At 54.5% G+C, this 19383-nt stretch overlaps 7 protein-coding genes across 7 annotated transcripts; 2 read left to right on the top strand and 5 right to left on the bottom strand.

Moving 5' to 3' along the window:
• Positions 1–1557: 1557 nt before the first annotated feature.
• On the bottom strand, positions 1558–3737 carry BDZ99DRAFT_250024 (cell division cycle protein-like protein Cdc20). Its single transcript, XM_033713667.1, has one exon. The coding sequence runs from the start codon at positions 3517–3519 to the stop codon at positions 1717–1719; it is 1803 nt and encodes a 600-aa protein (XP_033580091.1). The 5' UTR covers positions 3520–3737; the 3' UTR covers positions 1558–1716.
• A 267-nt stretch (positions 3738–4004) lies between these two features.
• BDZ99DRAFT_507214 (galactose oxidase) lies at positions 4005–6790 on the top strand. Its single transcript, XM_033724227.1, has 3 exons — positions 4005–4404; positions 4457–4543; positions 4600–6790. Exons 1-3 carry the CDS (start codon positions 4128–4130, stop codon positions 6444–6446), a joined length of 2211 nt encoding a protein of 736 aa, XP_033580090.1. The 5' UTR covers positions 4005–4127; the 3' UTR covers positions 6447–6790.
• A 122-nt stretch (positions 6791–6912) lies between these two features.
• On the top strand, positions 6913–8191 carry BDZ99DRAFT_460416 (carbon-nitrogen hydrolase). The gene has a single exon (XM_033719383.1). The coding sequence runs from the start codon at positions 6952–6954 to the stop codon at positions 7852–7854; it is 903 nt and encodes a 300-aa protein (XP_033580089.1). The 5' UTR covers positions 6913–6951; the 3' UTR covers positions 7855–8191.
• BDZ99DRAFT_568370 (uncharacterized protein) lies at positions 8013–8387 on the bottom strand (the record flags this gene model as incomplete). Its single annotated transcript, XM_033727781.1, has 2 exons — positions 8013–8054; positions 8124–8387. 2 exons carry the CDS (start codon positions 8385–8387, stop codon positions 8013–8015), a joined length of 306 nt encoding a protein of 101 aa, XP_033580088.1.
• Positions 8388–8876: 489 nt separating this feature from the next.
• Positions 8877–11079, bottom strand: BDZ99DRAFT_438015 (uncharacterized protein; the record flags this gene model as incomplete). The annotated part of the gene is made up of 6 exons (XM_033717604.1): positions 8877–9582; positions 9658–10009; positions 10077–10095; positions 10149–10316; positions 10369–10854; positions 10915–11079. The coding sequence occupies 6 exons, from the start codon at positions 11077–11079 to the stop codon at positions 8877–8879; spliced, it is 1896 nt and encodes a 631-aa protein (XP_033580087.1).
• A 452-nt stretch (positions 11080–11531) lies between these two features.
• On the bottom strand, positions 11532–14053 carry BDZ99DRAFT_438013 (urea active transporter; the record flags this gene model as incomplete). The annotated part of the gene is made up of 4 exons (XM_033717603.1): positions 11532–13239; positions 13293–13665; positions 13895–13930; positions 13983–14053. 4 exons carry the CDS (start codon positions 14051–14053, stop codon positions 11671–11673), a joined length of 2049 nt encoding a protein of 682 aa, XP_033580086.1. The 3' UTR covers positions 11532–11670.
• A 3045-nt stretch (positions 14054–17098) lies between these two features.
• BDZ99DRAFT_249853 (H+/nucleoside cotransporter-like protein) lies at positions 17099–19383 on the bottom strand. The gene is made up of 3 exons (XM_033713665.1): positions 18871–19383; positions 17985–18806; positions 17099–17933 (listed from the first exon to the last, which is right to left on the bottom strand). The coding sequence occupies exons 1-3, from the start codon at positions 19287–19289 to the stop codon at positions 17204–17206; spliced, it is 1971 nt and encodes a 656-aa protein (XP_033580085.1). The 5' UTR covers positions 19290–19383; the 3' UTR covers positions 17099–17203.

The raw sequence follows: 19383 nt of genomic DNA, 5'->3' as shown, positions 1-19383 counted from the left end.
GCTCGGAAGGCTGTACGTGAATACAACAAGGCGCACGGGATTGTAGTGCCTAGGGGGCCTAGGAGGGCTGTAGAATAGTGAATGTATATTATCATGATTCGTTGAGGTGGCCGGTGCACTGAGATGGCGGCCACCTAACTAGTTAGGTGGAAGTGGGGCAAATTTCGAGGAACGAGAAACTTGCACTACGCGAAAGCCACGGGTAGAGACCTGGCATTCAACGCGACTTCTCGATCTCGGAGATGGTTGATCTTCGGCTGGTTCGGTTGATTGATCCTGAACTTGAAATTCCCCGAGGACCATAACGTGTCGGCAAGCCTATGGCCCGGGCAAGCCTGTGGCCCGCCTCATCAAAATCGCGAAACGCGCGACGCGTTGTACAACTACAACCTCAACGGCCACCCCACAACAACAAGAAGCCTCTTTTCAAAAGGGCAGAAATCTTCTATCTATCAATCCTAAAAAATGGGCACGCAACTTTATTAAGCGCTATATGTCATGGCTTAGGCCGTGAAGCCTGCAAAGGTAGTGTTATGGAATATTGCAGCAAGTTGCTGTAAGGAGGGAGTGCACGGCAGGGAGCTTTCGGATGGAATTGATAATATCGGATGGACAGAATTCAGACGAATCCTTGAAGAAGCTCCGGAGGGCAGAGGATTTCGAGTACGCCGTGGGCCTTGGCACGCGCCAGGCTCGGGGTATTTAGGCCCCGGAGCTCCGGGCACGTGATAGGCCTGCGGCACGCATGCGTGCAAGCAGGCCTGACGCAGGGCTCAAGCATGGCTATACACTGGGAGGTGCGGAATCGCGCCTTACATATTGTTTGGTTTTATAACAAATGGCACACTCTACGCCAATAAGGATAAGGGCGGAGAATGCTCCCTACAAAGTAGCTTGAGCTTTAAGGCTCACAAAACTGTATAGGGCCCTAATTTATGACCCGGGACAGCTTTCAGGCCCTTCGCTAATACTTGGCAGTTTCTGGTGAGGTATATCTGAGACTGCGCCGCAGCAAGTGAGTAGGGGTGAGCAAGAGTGAGCAGACCTGAGGAGACCTGAGGAGACCTGAACCGAAGCTGAGCCGAAGCTGAGCCGAAGCTGAGCCGGGCCTGAGCCGAACTCAGCCACAGCGGCGCCGGGTTACGTGAGCAGAGGGGGTCGGACAGCGTGCAGATTGGGGTGTTGAAACACACCATGCAGACTGATTTTATCGTTTGACCAGTGGTATATTTTGCAGATAAGAAAACCCTTGAGCCATCTCTAACGTATGCAGTCGACTGAGAAAGAAATATGAAGTTGAAAGAACTAGAATCCACTTCAACCCGCGCTCGAAGATTAAGCAGAGAAGATTCTCCCTCCGAGACGCCAATCGAAAATGCCAGTGAACCCCAGCCCCCGTAGTCCCAGCCAGACCAAGTCCAAGAACCTTCGTTTGTCGTGATATCATGTCGTTAACCGATGAACCACATTACCCAAACGAGATGGATACTTACCAACTTACCATTGCGCATAATGTCGGTGTTTGCTGCTTTGCGCCAGCATTTCGTCGTTCCAAGTTCTCCTTCTACCATCTCTCCCTCTCCTGCGCAATCGCTGAAGCACCTTGACATATTATTGCAAGACCAAAGCTCTCACACCACCCCAACCAACTCTCCTTCCAAGCAACTGCTAAACTCAAACCCCCATTGACTCTCTTCCGCTATCAGGCCATCAAACTTAACGAATCGTCATCTGCTTGACGACGCTCGCCTTGACAGTGGCACTGCTCTCCCTCGATGCGCCTCCTGCGCCCGCCTTCTTCTCGAACAACTTCCAGAACTTGAGAGACTCGTCCGCAGCCGCAGTCGCAAGCATCTGTCCGTCTGGGCTCAAGCAGCTGTGCAAAACACGGGACTCGTGGGCTGGGATCTCGACATTCTTGACAAGGGTAGGGTAGCTCCAGATGCTGAGGCTGTTGTCCGGGAAGCCGGAGCTGCTGACGATCTCCTTGTAGCCGGTGCTCCACCTCAGGCTAGTGACTTGCGATCCAGTGTCGATACTGTTGGTACGAGCGCCAGTAGTGGAGTTCCAGAAATGGATGTGACGGTCGTGGCTTCCACCACCAGTGGCCAGGAGGTTGGATTGCCATGGGCACCATGCCAAGGCCTTGACGGCAGCACGGTGGTTTGTCTTGGTGAACTTCGGGGCCTGGAGGCTACGGGCATCCCAGATGGAGACGAGGTTGTCGTTGGCGCCAGTAGCCAACTGTGCGCCATCGGCGCGCCATTCCAGACCACAGACCTCACCAGTGTGAGAGACGAGCTCGGCGACCTTGTGCTGAGCAATGCGGACGTCGTGGTTGTATACAAGACCGGAGCGGGCACCGGTGGAGAGGATGTGCTTGTTCCATCCCATAACACCAACGCGAGTCTCGTGGCCGAACATGCTTCGCAGCTTGGTGCCTTCTTCAACGTCCCAGATCTGGACCTCACCCGTGCCAAGTCCGACACCGACGTAAGCACCATCACCGGACCACTTCACCGAGGAGACATAGGTGTCGGTGGGAACCTCAAGAAGTGATGAGACATTGCCAGACTCGGCAGACCAGATATAAACTGAACGCTCGAGGCCAATGGCGACCTGGTTGCCGGAAGACCAGTCTAGGAGGTTGAGGTAGTAGTCGTCAACAAGACCTGGTGCATCGAGAACACGCTCCGGTGCTGAAGGCACACGGCGACGGAACTGCGCTGAGATACCTCCAGCTGGCTTGAGGGGTCGGTTGTATTGCGATCGGAGGTCAATGGGCTTCGATGACTCGGGAGGAGCAGGCTTGAATGCAAGTATGCGAGTGTTGAGGGACACACCACATGCTGAGGCTAGTGATGATTGGTATGCAACTGCATTTGGCGACGGCTTAGTGTAAATCTCGCCGTCGTCCTCGTCATCCAGACACAGGCCTTCGAGGGAAAGGGTGACATCGTCTTCGGATCCTCGTCCGCCGAGGTCAAAGGCGCTCGCAGCGGTAGCAAGAATCGCCGAGCCCTCGCCTTTGCTTGACTTGGGTCGATTTTCGAGGTCAAGCTTGCCGCCAACGTTGCAGATGGCGTCGCTAGCAGTCCGGTTGGGGATGAACCGGTCGGCGGCATTGTATGTGATCCTCGACTTGCCAACACGGGGGCGAATGACACCGTCCTTTCGCGACTTCAAAGGTGTCTGCTTTGTCGATGTCGTGTTGCCAGTGCCGGTCAAGGCCCAGTCTGATACGCCAAGCTCGAGTCGCCGAGGGGAGTTGTTGGACCGAGCAATGTTTGACTTGGGCGAGTCACGGACTGAGGTCTTGGAGACTGACCGGCCGGCAAGGCGTGACATGAAGTTGTTGGTGCCATGGATGGACTCCTGCTGTGCTCCGGGCACATCAGAGAGCTGGCGGGTTGGCGTACGGGGAGAGGGTGTCAGTGGCATCCGACCGCCGGCGGTACGGAGGTTGAAGGCACTCTTGTGAGAGTTCCTCACTGGCGTGCAAACTGCTGGGCTGGCCATCGCTGCTCCACTCCTACTAGTGCCTTGTTAGCCAATGCCCGGAGCGCATATGCATGTGGGACCTACAGTATGATTTTTTTAGTGTATACTGCTGGGTTTGGGTATTATTAGTATTAGACAATGGCGTAACTGATGCAAAGTAAGAACTTTGTACAGAGTAGTGATTGGGTTGAATGCAATTGAAGGGGTGTGTGGTAGGTGGTGAGGAAGGCGGATGGTGAGGAGCAAGAGCTGGCAGCGCAGCAGGCGGCCTTTTGTAGCTTCTGTTTACGCCTGCCGTCGCCGTGGTGATGGAAGGCGCGGCCCGTGCGCAGAAGTCGCTCTCCACTTCCCAGGTTCGCAGATTGCGCCACCGGGATCCCGAGCCCGGCAGCCGAAACGCCAAGCCCGCTCCGCTCACGTCGGCATCATCGCAGCGCTGGGGGCGGTGAATCTGCAGCCGCTCCTTCAATTCGTAGCCTCACTGCCCGCCCGCCTTGCCGCCTCGTTTTCTCTCCAGACGAAACGCGCAGGCCCTTTTACTACGCTGCGTGCGTCACTCAGTCTTACGGCCCTTGATGGCCCTTGCTCGCTCTCCTGCACCTCTTTGTCTAGTCTGAAGTCACTCAATGGCCCATCAGGTCTACCAGCCTTCCACCCTCTTCGCAGACACTACTACCTCCTCCACCGCTCCCGTCTCTACGCCCGCATCGTCCGCCAACAACACCACCTTCCTGATGTCTGCCAGTCCGATGCGTACCCGGAAGGCTGCCACCGACAGCTACCGCCCCAAGATCATCTCCACCATCGGTGCCAAGCCTGCCTGTCTCGTCAATGCCTCCGTCACCTACGTGGGAAATGACCAGATATATGCCTTCGGTGGATTTGACCAGTACACCGACGAAGGTATGTGCTTCTTGTACCCAGAAACTAGATGAATGCGGACTAACACGTGCAGTATACAATCATGTACTGAGATTGAATCTTGCCTCAAAGCAGTGGAATCTCGTCGACAACTACGGGGATATTCCTGGGGTCCGGATGGGTGAGTGCTACTAGTTTCACACTTTCACTTTTCAATTGGTTGACACACAGCGGCAGGTCACACGGCAAACCTCTGGCAGGGAGATAAATTGCTCGTATACGGCGGAGAAAATGAACATCGTGCCTATCTCTCCGACGTGATCATCTTTGACCTCAAGACTGCTCACTGGACCCAGCCCGAGCTCAATGGACCCGCTCCTAGAGGCCGAGCTCGACATTCCGCCGTCATCCATGACGAGAAGCTTTATATCTGTGGTGGTATGACTGGACATGAAAGCTATGTCCTTGACGACATATGCTATCTCGATCTGAAAACCTGGACCTGGTCACGCACCTGGAGATTCGTACCACGTTACGACCACACGAGCTGGATCTGGAACGGCCGTATCTGGATATTTGGAGGTCTTGGGGAGGACATGGAACGAATGAGCGAGATCTGGTGGCTGGATATACGCGGCAGCCCCGCCTTTGAGGCCCCCATGACATATGGATCTGGAGAACGCCACTTGACAGCCTCTAGATACCAGAGAGGGTACCCTTTCACCAACAGCAATCCTCCTCAGACAGGCACGACTGGATACGTTGCCAACTCCAGCAGTGTACAGAGCAATCCCAGCCAGCTCTCCGCCAATCGGAATCCCCCCGTAGCTCCAGGCTCGATATCCTCCCTGAAGTTCCATTCCAGTCCAAATCTTCCAACCCAGGCGCTGGGGACACATTTCCATGTCTATTCTTCAGGGTGCCTGCTGGACTTTGTTACGCCAGCAAGCATCATCTCGTCTTTCGAAACGAGCCTCTCCGCTCTGGATCTGGATACCCTACAATGGCAGAAGCTGGCCGATGGCAAGGACCTTTTCAACCCCGGATACCGTTGGCATTACTGCGCGATGAACGAGGACGGAACACAGGCCTGGCTACTTGGTTGTCCGAATGAGCCAACCAACAACGCTGGCGATGCGACTGGAGAGTATCTGAGCGACGTATTGCCAATTGACCTCCGTAAATTAGGTCTTTTGGGCAATTCCTTGACTAACGAGTCCCGATCGAAGACTAAAATTCCGTCGTCGGACGCCAACATCTCTTCCTATCTGTCCGGAATTGGTGCCGATCTCGCCAAGACCTTCGACCAACGTCCCGAAGATGGAAGCGGTGCTGATTTCACCATCACTGCAGACCGCGATGACGACTATGACGGAGCCGACGACTCCTCTATGACTATGACCGAGAGTGGTGTATCGGGAACCTCCGCCAATACCTCGCCTCCGATTCACGTTCACAAGCTCATTCTACAAGCGCGATGGCCCCACTTCGCGCGTCTGTTGTCTGCACAGATGCTGGAGTATCACACCAAGAAGATGCACATTCCAGAACCGTACTCGGCTGTCCGCTCTTTCCTCTACTATCTGTACACAGATAGCATCGCAAATTATCCACCGCACGGCCCTTCGCTTTCCGATGTTGCTGGCATGCTGGTCATGGCCAATATCTACGATATGCCGCGCCTCCGCCTCCTGTGTGTAAACCGCTTATGGAAGGAACTCGATGTTGAACATGCAGCCATTATTTGGGAGCGTGCTGGTACAGCCAACGAGGAATGGCTGAAACGTCGTGCCGGTGCTTTCTGCATGCTGCATTGGGGGAGAGTTGTGCGGACAGCAGGTTTCAAGAGCTTGAGCCGTGGGAGCATTATTGAAATCTGCGAAGAGGTCGATATCGAGGGCAGAGTCGTTGGTGGAGACGAACTCGAGATATTCGGCGGTCTCGGAGGCGGACGTTTCGGGGTGGGGGGTTCTGGAAGAGATGGCAGAAAAAGAAGCATCGGGAGTGCGGGAGTCTTGGGCGGTGGTGAAGATGACGGGGAGGGCGACGGTGAAGAAGAAGACGAAGGAATGGAGCTGAATTAATTGATATCAGTATGACTGATGGAAAACAGTACTAATCTCACCGCAATGCGAGGTTGGTCTGTTTACAGGAACTCTCCTAGGAACGACTGTTACGATTGTTGATTGCTTAAGCGTTGGCGTCCAGTGTTTGTGGAAACGGCTCTTTTTTCCTTATATCGGACTTGAATTCGAGGTGAAAAGGGCATCTTCTGGGAGTATCGGCATGTGGGTATCAGGCTTACATTCAGCGAGGGAGTCTCGTGACCTACGAAACGTATGGGAGAATGACAACCAAGGTAGCTTGATAGATACGACATGGTAACTACGTCATGACAACGATGAATGCAAAAAGATATCCAAGTCACGGGCTCCAGTCTAACAACCCCTGAAAGTGATGGGACTTTAAACCCGGCGCTCGCCATCGGACAAATGACGCCGAAGCTCTCGAACTGTTATACCCCCACTCCCCCGCCAACCAGTCAGTCAACAACCACACTTCAACGCTTCTACCATCGCATATCTCACCATGGCGAAGCTCCTCAAGCAACCTCTCAAGCTCGCGCTCATCCAATTGGCTTCGACAGCCGACAAAGCGCACAACCTCGCGCACGCGCGCACTAAAGTCCTCGAAGCCGCCCGCGCCGGCGCACACCTCGTCGTCCTCCCCGAATGCTTCAACTCGCCCTACGGCACGAAGTACTTCGCGCAGTACTCGGAGACCCTGCTCCCGTCGCCGCCCTCGGAGGCGCAATCGCCCTCCTTCCACGCGCTGAGCGCCATGGCGAAAGAGGGCGGCGTGTACCTCGTCGGCGGCAGCATCCCGGAGCGCGGGCCGCCCAGCGACAACAGCGGAAAGAGCCTGTACAACACCAGCCTGACGTTCTCGCCACAGGGCGAGCTGCTGGCGACGCATCGCAAGGTGCACCTCTTCGACATCGACATCCCGGGCAAGATCAAGTTCAAGGAGAGCGAGGTGCTGAGCCCCGGGAACAAGATCACGGTCGTCGACCTGCCGGAATACGGCAAGGTTGCGGTTGCGATCTGCTACGATGTCCGCTTCCCGGAGCTGGCGACGATTGCGGCGCGCAAGGGCGCGTTTCTGCTGCTGTATCCTGGCGCGTTTAATTTGACGACGGGCGCGCTGCATTGGGAGTTGTTGGCGAGGGCGAGGGCGACGGATAATCAGGTGTATGTGGGGCTGTGCAGCCCGGCGAGGGATATGAGCGCGGAGTATAATGCGTGGGGGCATAGTATGGTGGTGGATCCGAATGCGGCGGTGCTGGAGCAGTTGGATGAGAAGGAGGGGATTGTGTATGCGGAACTGAAGGGGGAGAGGGTGGAGGAGGTGAGGAGTGGGATCCCGCTGAGGGATCAGAGGCGGTTTGATGTCTATCCGGATGTTAGCAAAGGGGGGAAGTTCGAGGAGTAGGTGAGTAGGGTTGGTAGGAACTATCAGATTCAGTCATCTCTATATAGAAGTCATCAAAAGAAGAGACGTAGGCACGGATAGGCGGTTCGGATTACACGCCATATGGCATTCGTTGTAAGTATATATTGATCTTGAACATCTCAAAACTTGCACTAGCTCTATGTTCTCTGATGCGACCACACCGTCTTCCTTTTCATCCTCTAGTCTCAATGAGAGGGCCCATCCATCCTCTCTATCAATTAGGCCTTCTATAATTTACTCCCTCTCACACTCTGCGCATGCGTCCTGTCCTCACTTATTTCCCTAGCTCCGTCTTTCCCCTCGCTGCCAACCGTCCCACCGTCCTGCGACGTGCGATCAGGCACAGGTTCCGAGTCGCTAGACTCGACTTTCAGACTACCTAGGTCACCAAGAGAGGTGCGGTTCGCGTCGGAGTCTGGATTCGCCTTTGCGTCCTTGATGGCTTCTTGGGTCTTTGGGTTTGAGAGCGTGCCGCGGACTGTTTTGGAGTGTGGTTGGTCGTTTGAGGGCATAGTGGGGAAGGATAGAGCGGATTGTATGTCTACGTTGGGGGGGATTTCTGATGAGGCCGTAGAGATGGTATGAGAGGAAATAGACTGTCTAGTGCGAGGTTGCGTGTGTATAACGAGGTTTATGTGGGATTATGAGATACAATTGCTATGTATATAATGTACACTGTCTGAAAGCATCATAGACTAGCGACTGATAGGCTAAAATGCAACACTTAGCTACATTCAGTGAAGTGACGTCTTTAATTGTACCAATCACGTGATAGACACTAATACAAGCTCCAGCAAGGCGCTAGTGAGTACGCAGCGGATGGCCAATTAGAAGGGGATTGTACATATAATGCCTGTCGAATGTATCGTTAGATGTGTAAGCTTGCGGGTTGCATTCTCTACTCCTAGCCGCTTATACTGTCTTCATTCTGTGACCTTTCGTGTCCAGAGCTCCTTGCTATTACTCGCTCCTCATACAGTCACGCTACAAATCCAATCCCTTCAAAGCTTCTCTACACCACTCTTCCTAGTATCCTCAACCCCAACCGTTCCCTGCTCCACGTCCTCCTCCGAATCCCCACCCAGTCCCGTCTTGACCAAACCCTGCTCATGTCTGCTCTGTTCCCTCCACTTCTCAAACTCTTCCTTCTCCGTCCTCACATGCATCCAAATCTCATCCCCCACTTCCCCGCTCCCCTTCCCTCTCCTCCTCCTCTCCTTCCTCACAAACTTCGCCCCCAGCCTTGTCCGAAACTCATGCGGAATCTTCAAGCGCGCCGCAACCCACTTATCATCCGGCCTCCTCTCCTCTGGCAGCTCCTCCGTCACCTCCGTCCTAAGCAGTCCCTCATCTAGCATGCACCTCTCTAGAATCGCCTTCCCGCCCCCCTGCTCACCCATCACCGCTTTCAGGAACTCCAAGCTCGCGGAGATGTTGAGATCGAGCGCGCGCTTCGGGTTCGCCGTCGCTTTGAGCAACATGGAGCAGGTGGCGGGGTAGAGGATGGAGAAGTCGGACTGCGAGACGTGCACGGTGCCGCGGACCGTGGTGAGCCAGGCTGGGGAGCCATGGTCGCGGGACTCCTTGATGAGGGAGGAGACGGCGGAGAAGTTGGAGGGCCAGTACATGAAGGCCTCACTGTTGATGCCGAGTAGAGGGGTGTGGATACGGTGGCAGGGGTCCTCTTCGGGCGGGTTGATGGCAGCTCTGGGGTGAATGATGTATTAGAGATGGCAGGCTGGGAGGAGGAAAGGAGTGAGGGGTAGTAGGGGGATGTGGTACCCCCATATGTCGTAGATTATTCCCTGTTCTACGTGCTTGAATCTATCCGCGTGGCGGAGCACTTCGATGGTTGTGGCAGCGCCGAAGGAGTGCCCTGCTACGGTGCAACGTTCGGTGTGGAAGCGGCCTTTCCATGCATCCCAGTCGACGCCTTCGAGACCTCGAGAGCTGGACCCAACGTAGCCCTTTCGGCGGAGATTTTTGCGGGCTACGTCTTCGCCCTTGCCGTTGCGGATCTGGCACAGGATGTGGTATGCTTCTTCGAGTTCGGCAAGACGAAGCTGGGTCTGCGCGTCGCGGAGTTCCTTATCAGGCCCTTTCTCATTTAAGGGCGAGGTGTCCCATCTATTGCCTATGAGGTGTTAGCAACATCGCTGAAACAAGTATCTGGAGTAGGTGCGATCTGTTCGCTATCGTACCCTTAGGGAAGATATAATCCTGAACATGGTCAGTGGCGTTTCAAAAATCAGGGAATATCATGGAGAACTCACGACTTTGTCATACCCCTTCTTCCTCTGCCTCTCGCAATGATCGATATGCCCATTCTGCTCCAAATCATCGAGACTCCCCTTTCCCTCTTTTGCATGATTTACGAAGGTCCTTGGACCCGATCCGTCCCGGTGTTCTACAGCGCACACCACAAACCCATAACTTGCAAACTGTACATCGTTAGATCCACGAAAGCTTTCATAGAGAGAAGTTTCGTAGTACTTCACCACACAAGCTCGAATACATCGTCCTCGTTCCCCCCAGCCCATGACTAAAGAACATAAGAGGGAAAGTTGGCTCATCCCCTTTCCCCTCTGGCGGAGGGCCCTCTCTATTTTTGACCTTCTCGGGACCATGCCTGCTGCGGAAGTTATCAGGCGGCGGCCAGTGCGTCGCAGGTCTCGAATTCCTGAACGCGGGTATCTTCGTAAACATAGTCGTAGCAGCGAAGAAAGGCACGGCGATGTCCCCCACGCTTGCGAACTTGCCGTAGCCCTGTGCGGTCCTAATCCGAGGCCGTGGAAGCCAGGTCTGCCGCGACCATTTGCGGTTGCCGGAGGGGTCTTTGCCGGCGCCGGATCCGAAGGCGGAGGGATAGTATATGGTGATTAGAACGGTTTCCAGCCTCAGGATGTGGTGGCCGTGGCGTTTTATGTGGGAGAAGGTCTGGGGATGTCGTGCTGGGATCTCGAGTTCCATTATACCGACCTAGATAAGTTAGTTTCGCTTCTGCATCCCCCCAGTACTAGCATCGAATAGGATCCATACACTATACGGTCCCGAGTACTTCGGCAAGCTGCTTTGGAGAAATCCAGCTTTATCTCGGAAGCTCTGTGGCGGGCGAGATTTCGGCTTTTTCGCATTTGGGATGCTGCGGGGCTGATGTTGAGATTCATGACTCTTTTTCCCGGTGATACGGTCGGGAATTGACATTTTGAATAGGAAATATCCGAGTTGCAACAGCTAATGCGAAAAGAAAAAATCGTCTTGAAGGAATCTACTGTTTGCAGCAGAAATGCTGTTATTCTATTGATGCGAGAACAATATCATTGTAGCTGTTTAACAGGCTGGAAAGTTTTGGGAGGGACATAAGAACAGTTTAGGACGACATATATAGACACAGGAAAGGGAACGCAATATCGTGCTTCTTGGAATCATACAAAGGGGATCCACGGCTCCCGGATATGCGAGGAAGAATAGCACGTCTGCTAAACTTAGCGTGAAGTTGAGTAAACGACCGACGTCACTGGGTCAAAGCTTTTGCACGTGCGTTCCGGGCCGGACCCAACGAACTAAAGAGACATTGAGGCTTCCCCTCTGAACATTAAAGCACCCTGCCAGCTACTTAGACTTCAAACCCGTCACTGGCATTATAAGAGGTATCTGTAAATCATTCTTTGCATACGTAACGAACGGTACATAGGTATCATAACAGTAAATGATCAAAGCATCTCACAGCCACACATTCCCAGATGGACAACGCAGGCGCGGCTTATCCGATCAAACGACAGAATGGAGGAAACTCTACTGCTTGCCCGGAAGTTCCGCGACCTTCTCAGTCGGCGTTCCAGGGCCCGAATCTTCGACCATAGCAGCCTCGCCATGGACAACGTTCTTTCCAAACTTCTTCTTGCCGGTGATATCCAAAAAGATGCTCTTGAAGGTGTGCCCGCTGGTCTTGCGGCCCTCCCATAGCGGGTACAGGCCGACGCAGAAGGCGGAGCAGAACATCCAGAGGATGCCGACAACGACCCAGCCAGTGAAAAATTTCTTAGAGAAGACGTAACCGCTGCCGTACATTGGCATGGGCCAGACTACTAGGAACGCAAGCGTCATGAATACCGTCAAATAGCGGGCGATCTTAGAGGCCTTGAGAAGCTTGCTTTGCTCTGCCTCTTCTTCGACTACCGAGTTGCTGCGTTCTCCGGGAAGCTGCTCCAAGTCAATGTTCGCCTCGGCCGCAAGATCGTGGTCGTCGCCCTTGCGGATAGCTTTCATTGAGAGCCAATCATAATGCTGGAGACCACCAGCCGCGAAGGTGAGAACGGGGACGAAGATCAGGGGAGAAAGAAGCGCGACGACGTTGCCGGCCAACATGGGGTTGTTGGCACCAGTAGTCGCAACGTTGAGCTGACCACCCTGCTTCTTAGCAGTGACCAACCACGCGATGAGGGCACAGGCGAATCCAAGAATAGGAGAAAAGGTAGCGGCGGCCCAGTTCTGACCGCTCCACATAAGAGTAAGCGTGGCTGGAAGCACCGCAGAAGAGATGATGACACCCATCAACAGGTAGAGGTATCCCATGGAAATTCCGATGTAGTGCAGTCCAGTAGACCAAGCAGCCATGGCAATGGCAAAGGCAATAACCATGCTGTGGGACATGTAGATGAGCTGCTTTCCAGTCGCCTTGGGGTTGATGTAGGTCTGGTAGAAATCGTAGGTCCAGATAGAGGAGACTGCGATCAGCTCGGCAGACATGGCAGATGTAACAGCCATGAAAACAAGAAGCAGAGTGGCTACAGCACCACCCTTACCCATCATAGCGACAGCAGCGGTGGGAAGGACCAATCCAGCTGAGACGTCGGAATCGAGCATACGGCCAGCGTAGGGGAAACCCGGGTGACCCTCAAGAGCGAGTGCAGCAAGGCCCATAGTGGTTGCTGCGAGCCAGGGAATGGCGAACCAAGACAAGCCGCCCATGATATAACCTGGAAGGGCATCAACTGGGCTGGCAGCAATGGCCTTGTTGTAGTAGCCGTTGTCGCAGAAGACGGTTCCGAAGTTGCCAACAATGTTGATGACGAAGAAGATAGCTCCCTCCTTCGAGCGCATAGTCATGTAGCTGCCATCTTTGTTTCCAGAGACCGGGTGAGCCTTACCGGCCGCGACCACGAGCTCGTAGACTTTGCTTGGACTGCCCAGTTGGTCATTAGTTGCGTAGGCCGTGAACGCAAAGGTGAGGAGAATGACGAGAATGACGACGGTGTGGGCATAATCAGTAAGGAAGGTGGCCTTGATTCCACCGAACATGGTGTACAAAACGACACCAATGGGAAGGAGGAAGCAAGCAGCTGCGGTTGGCACTCCGGTAAGCTACAAGTCATTAGTATTGAGTACTGATTACGGCTGACCGATTGTAGCCTTACCGATGTCACGACGGCAGAACCACCGGTCAGCAGCATGGAAGTGACCAGGATGTTGGTGAAGATGCCGAAAACCATGAAGACAATGTGAGTGACGCCGCCATAACGTGCCCGAATGACCTCGAGGAATGTATGAGCGTTGGGAGCTCGGCGCTTGAGCTCAATGGCGATAGTAGCGAAGAGAATGATTTGCACTGTGGCACCCGAAGCGTACCAAAAAGGACCGGAAACACCATAGCGATACGCGACACCAGAGGATTGAAGTAATGTTGCAGCCCATGTCCAGGAAGACACGACGGCGGAAGCAACAAGACCAGATTTGACAGTCCGGCCTGCTGTACTGAACATCTCAGAGGTCTGGAGTTCATTGTTGTACCTATATGATGTCAGTAACGGTTCGGTAGATGCTAAACGACATGGGACTAAAGGTCGACGTGGGGGTTTCAACCACAACCACAAACCCAACACTTTTAAGGTCTGAAGGTAGAATCCGACAATGCACAAGTGACTACAAACTCAGTCGAGGCTGAAGACACGGATCCCATGCAGGTTGATTGTAGCTGCTATATGCAACCACGCGGAGCTTTTGTAGAGATACCACATACCTCTTTAGCACAAAAGTGGTAACAATCATACCGAAGCTATTCAACGTCAGCGTGAAATATATTTGGCGAGCTCAAGGAGGGCACGCACGCAAAGGCAAAGCCCAAGCCGATGACGACGCCATAGCCGGCGCCCTGTCCGAGAGGAGGTTGGAAGGACATAGCTGTGATGATCTGGTTAAGCTTTGGGATGAAGGTTGCAGCTCCCAGGAAGTACTCCGCACACAGACTTCGAGGTGGTGCAGCAGGCTTCAATATAAATATGGGCGCTGAGCAAAGGTCCCCGGGCTAGAGCGCCGCTAGAAGAGAAAAGCTAGAGGTGTCTCTGTGATGGAGCTGTGATATTCGAGGAGCGTTAATCGGCAAAGCGGGCACAAAGGCGGCTGGGCCTCCCGTGGCGTGGAGCTTTCAGCCATGGGTGCTGGCGAGTGCATCCGCGGATTCTGGCTGGTTGAAGCAAGCTGCACGTAAATCGGCTTGATAAGGGGGGCTGGACGGGGATGCTTGACGAGGAGGGTTGATAAGGCGCAAAGAGTGACTAAACGGAAAACCTCACTTGTGGGCCAATGGACGCGGGCACCAGTCACGAGACACCGCACCAGAATCATGATCGCCGCGCTGCAAACAGTCGAATGGGGCCGCGATGGGGCCGCGCTGGGGCCGCTGCCTCGGAAAATCTGGAGAAAATTGAAGCCTTCGGCGCCCTGCGAGCTGCACCGCGGCCAGCGGCCGGCCCGTGACAGCCCTGCCAATGCGGTCCAGCCCTGGTCGGCTCGCGTGGTGAGGGCGGCAATGCCAGCACGGCGTGGGAATCTCAGCTTGCTTTTGCTGCTTCTTCTGAAGCGAGGCGCGATGAGGTTGGAGCAGAGAACTGCAGTCGTCCCATCAAGCTCTGGCGGGCCGTAGGGGGAGGCCCGAGTGCCCTCGCTTGAGCTGATTGCGCGCGTCGTGATTGGCCATATGCAGCTTATCATATCTTGCAAACCACTCGGCGGCCACATCAAATGCTGTCAACCTCGCAGCCTTGTGGGGGATCTTTTCGCGAATTTTTTCGCTGCCATTTGCTTGTCGACGACTGCAGAGATAGCGCCAGCCCGCTCTGGACTGGGCACCTGCTGCCCTGCAGCCTTCTCCAACATCTTAACTTAGCTTGGGAACGACACCATCGCGTCAACGCCTCTTGGTGAGGGCTGATTGCTGCCAGCAGGTGCTTGGGCTATCCTGGTGTTCCAGCAAGCTGAAGGTCCAGAGCCACAAATCTTATCTCAATCTCAGCACAGTTCGCAGATGACTGGCTGTACGGTGGGTCGCCAATCTCATTGCAGAAGCAGCCACAGAAGCAATTCGAGGCTGGCTGGTGGACTCGGCCTTGGACCCGGCTGATGTACACCACTCGACTCCGTAGCGTGCTCAACGGTATGGAGGGAGCATAGAGCTGGCAGGGTCTGCTCCGATATCGTCGGTTACATCGAGAAGAAACTGACTGACTGAAAACTCTTTCACTCACATTGTCGAAGCAGTACAGGCATTGACAGCCCCACCCCCACAGCTCCGACCTGTAACGCTTGAGTAGACGTGGGTGTCAACTGCATTGTCTCCCTCCGTATATGCTACTAAGACGATGCAAGTCATTGATGTGGGGGACCATGTTCGTCAAAGATTTCTCAAAGAGGACTTACACGCCCATAGCTCGATTACTGGCGGCATTAGTTTGTATAGCTCGAGCCCTTGAACGCCCTGTGAAGAGCCACAACCTGGGCTTGGAGCAGAACGGTGGAGCGGAAGCTTTGCGCTCGGGCCCTCGACGTTTGAAACCCGCCTCTCTGATTCGTCAGAATGCTCCAGATGGTTCCGCCGACTCGCTCCCTTCCGATGCTCGTCAGCTGGGACCGCCCGACACCGCCAAATGCACACAGATCGAAGTCTCACAGCGCCCGTAGAGTGGAGCCGAGATTCAAGAAGCGGGAAATAGTCATATTGTGCCCCTTCGATTGGCTGGTCGACATTACAAGGCCCCAAGAAATCCCTCAAACAAACAAACTTCGACTTCATGTAATCACGAAAGTCACCACAGCACACCCTCAACCTCTCCACTTCTTCGAACAGTTTGAACGTAACCCCATTTTCACACTCAGAGCTTACATATACAGCAGAAACCCCCTATGTAGCAGGAACGAGTCACCGCCATTCCATTCCCCACATCACCCTGGAAGCCAGCAAACCCCCGACCTCGTTTTGACTCGTAGGTACAAGATACAAAGACAGAGATATTCACAAAAGGAATGAACCGCCAGGCCCATCTCCGAGTCATCGCGTCACCTAATCCACCCTTATCCCACATCCACCTGTTGCATCATCCGATCCACCCGTCCTCAAAACTAACATCCAAACTCAACCCAGCTGAACTCACAAACACCAACCAATACAGCGCCCGAGAACCCTTCTCAGGCTACTATAACCAAGCTACCATAACCGCGCTACTACAGGCATCCTAACGCGCTGCAGCCCAAAGCTCTGAAACTCTCGGGGAAAACACGACCACAAGTCCCCCGTGGTGACACGCGACAGCTGCATACAGTGCGTGGTCATAGATATCCGCACACCTTTCTGCCGCCGCTTGTGGCGCCTCACGGTATCGTCAGAGATCCGGGTCAGTAAATCGCATTTACAATCTGTGCACACTCCTCTGTCCCTGCGTGGGGTGGCCTCACGAGTTTACTGGTCGCCCAAAAGGTGTGGCTTTCGTCTAAACCGAAGTTCAGAAAATACCATGAGGCACCACAAGCGGTGGTAGAAAAGTGTGCGGACATCTGTGACGAGACACAGTAGCTACTGGCCGACCAATACCCAGAGCCACCAACTCTAATACCAACGGACACAATCCCTCATTCTCCAGCTCGACGCCTTGAAAATAGGAGACGAGAGCGAGAGAGCCAAGATCTTACGTTACAGATACCCCGATTAGGAGACGTGAGCGAGGGTGGCGGACGCGCGAGATGCACAGACAATCGCGTGCTGCTCTCCTGCGCGAATAAAGACAACTGGACACCCAGAGAGCTCGCCTGCTCGCTCTTCTGTCGTTCTGCATCGTCCGTGATCGCATTTGCCTCGTTGTCGTGCGCGCTGAGAACACGCGCGGAGAACACGCGCGGAGTGCCTGGAACTCAACTCGCAGCCAAGCGCTTAGTACGCACAAGTAAGTATATCACCACAAGCAACAACAAGAAGCGTAAATGAAGTCTAACTCATGTGTTACAGAACCCGCTAAATCTGGATTTTAAATGCCTCCTCAATCATTCGGATATCGCATAACTATGTCATCGTCTCATTCTTAGGAACACTGGTGAACGCAGCCTGGTCCGTAACAAGCAGCCCAGCAATGCTCGCGCTCGACAAGGTCGATATGACACCGGTAATCAACGCACTGACAGCGAGCCTCGACACATCACCACTCCTGCCGGGGGAGATCTGGGAGAGCACACCGATCTGCGTGCCGAGCGAGCCGATGTTGCCGAACCCGCAGACCGCGTACGTAGCGATGAGGCGAGAGCGCGAGGAGAGCGTGGCGTAGGCCACGTCGTTCTGCAGGCTGTTGAAGGCGACGAACTCGTTGGCGATGACCTTGATGCCGATCAGACGGCCGACAAGGAGGAGATCCTTGCGTTCTCGGGACACACCGAGCAAGAAGGCGATCGGGTAGCAGACGTAGCCGAGGATGAGTTCCAAAGTCAGATCGTACTCGCCGTCGAGGTTGATGTAGCGGCCCCACCAGGTGAGGAGGCCGTCGACGAGATGGAGGAGGGCAATGATGCACAGGAGGGTGGCGACAATCATGCCGCCAATCTTCAATCCCAACCACGCACCGTTGGCGAACGCATGGAGAGAGTTGGCAGCACGGTGCTCGTCGTCATCCGGAATGACGACGCGGCCGGCGGTGAGGGTTTCTTCCTCTTCCGGATACCTGAGCTTGCTGATGGCGAGGGAGGCGGGGATACTCATCACGCAAGACGAGATAATAGCCTGGGGATTGATACCGAGACCACTGAAACCGAATCAGTTACCGAATTACTAACCTCAACTTTAGAAGACTCACATATATGCGACCAGCACACTTCCGGAGATGGTGGCGAACCCAGAAGCCATGACCTGGTGCAGCTCTGCCTGGGTGAGATGTGCAACGAACGGCTTGATGAGCATAGCGGATTCTCCCTGTCCGATGAAAGGAGAGGCAGACGCGACAACAGCCTCGGCACCAGACACGCGCATGCTCCAGAAGAAGAAGACGGCGAACTTGCCAATGAACCATTGGAGCACACCCCAGTAGTACAGCAGCTGGACGAAGGATACGAAGAAAATGATGGCCGGAACGACACCAGTGAAGAACCAGCCTAGTTTAGGCACCGTTGCGTCCGTCAAGAATACCACACCATCTTCAGCGAAACCGAGGAGCTCGCGAGCCAGGGTGGCAACGAATGTGAAGATGTCGTAACCAGCCTTGGTTCGCAGGACAAACAGCGCAATGATGAACTGCACGAGCATGCCGACGATGACGGTGTGCCACACAATCTTGCTCCTGTTCCTGGAGGTAGCCCAGAAGAGGAAGAGGAACACGACGAGGCCAAACAAGCTGACAGCACGATTGGCACGGGTGTTGTCCTCAGACTCTTTGCTAGCGAACGAGCCGACAATGATGACAGCAATGGTCCCAAGGGCGCCACCGGGTATCCTCATTCGCTCCGGGATGAAGGAGACAAGTCGGGCCATGGTGTTATTCCACACGAAGTGCATTGGCTTTGTCACAATGGTGATGGGCACGTAGAAGAAAACCAGTCGCAGCATGATGGCCAGCCACAGGAGGAATGGGATGATCCAGTTCTTGTTGTGACGATGGAGGATTAAGCTTGCAATCCACCATCTGCGCCGACGTCAGCCTGGACCACACACTGCGACTCAGAAGAAGCGTATTCAAATTCACTCACCCGGTAAACAGCATGCCCAGGAACACGTGGAAGACGATCTTCCATTGCGAGTAGAATTTCGCGAAGCGGTGGTTCTGGGGGTCCTCGGTAACGCGGGGGCTCAAGCTGTTCTTGTCCTCGACATCCTCGACATTGCCTGCTTCGATGTCCTTCTCCTGACCCGGATGATGGCCCTTCTCCGGTGCGACATGATGGCGACGACGCAGGTAGTCGTCGTTGGGGTCCGCATCAGGCACCGTCTGCGGCTCTTGGGTAGTGCCCTTGGAGTAGACGATCTCGTCGGTGCGGCCCTTCTCTGCAAACGCTGAGTGGTGCAGGTGCTGGTGGGCGTGCTCGTGGGACACATCCAGCGCCGGGTCGGTGTTGGGCACCACGCCCACCTGGGGCGAGGAGTTGTGCTTGTGCTCTCCGACGTCCATGGTCTTGGCCTGTGGTGGAGCTGCGGTGGAGCTGGAGGTGGCAGCGGAATTGAAGAAGCTGTGCGCGGAGAGGAGCTGGCAGGTAGGCCAGTTT

Source organism: Mytilinidion resinicola (assembly GCF_010093595.1).
Source record: "Mytilinidion resinicola strain CBS 304.34 unplaced genomic scaffold BDZ99scaffold_5, whole genome shotgun sequence".
In the NCBI taxonomy this organism is placed as follows: Eukaryota; Fungi; Ascomycota; class Dothideomycetes; order Mytilinidiales; family Mytilinidiaceae; genus Mytilinidion; species Mytilinidion resinicola.
This window is presented reverse-complemented; position numbering and strand designations above follow the sequence as displayed.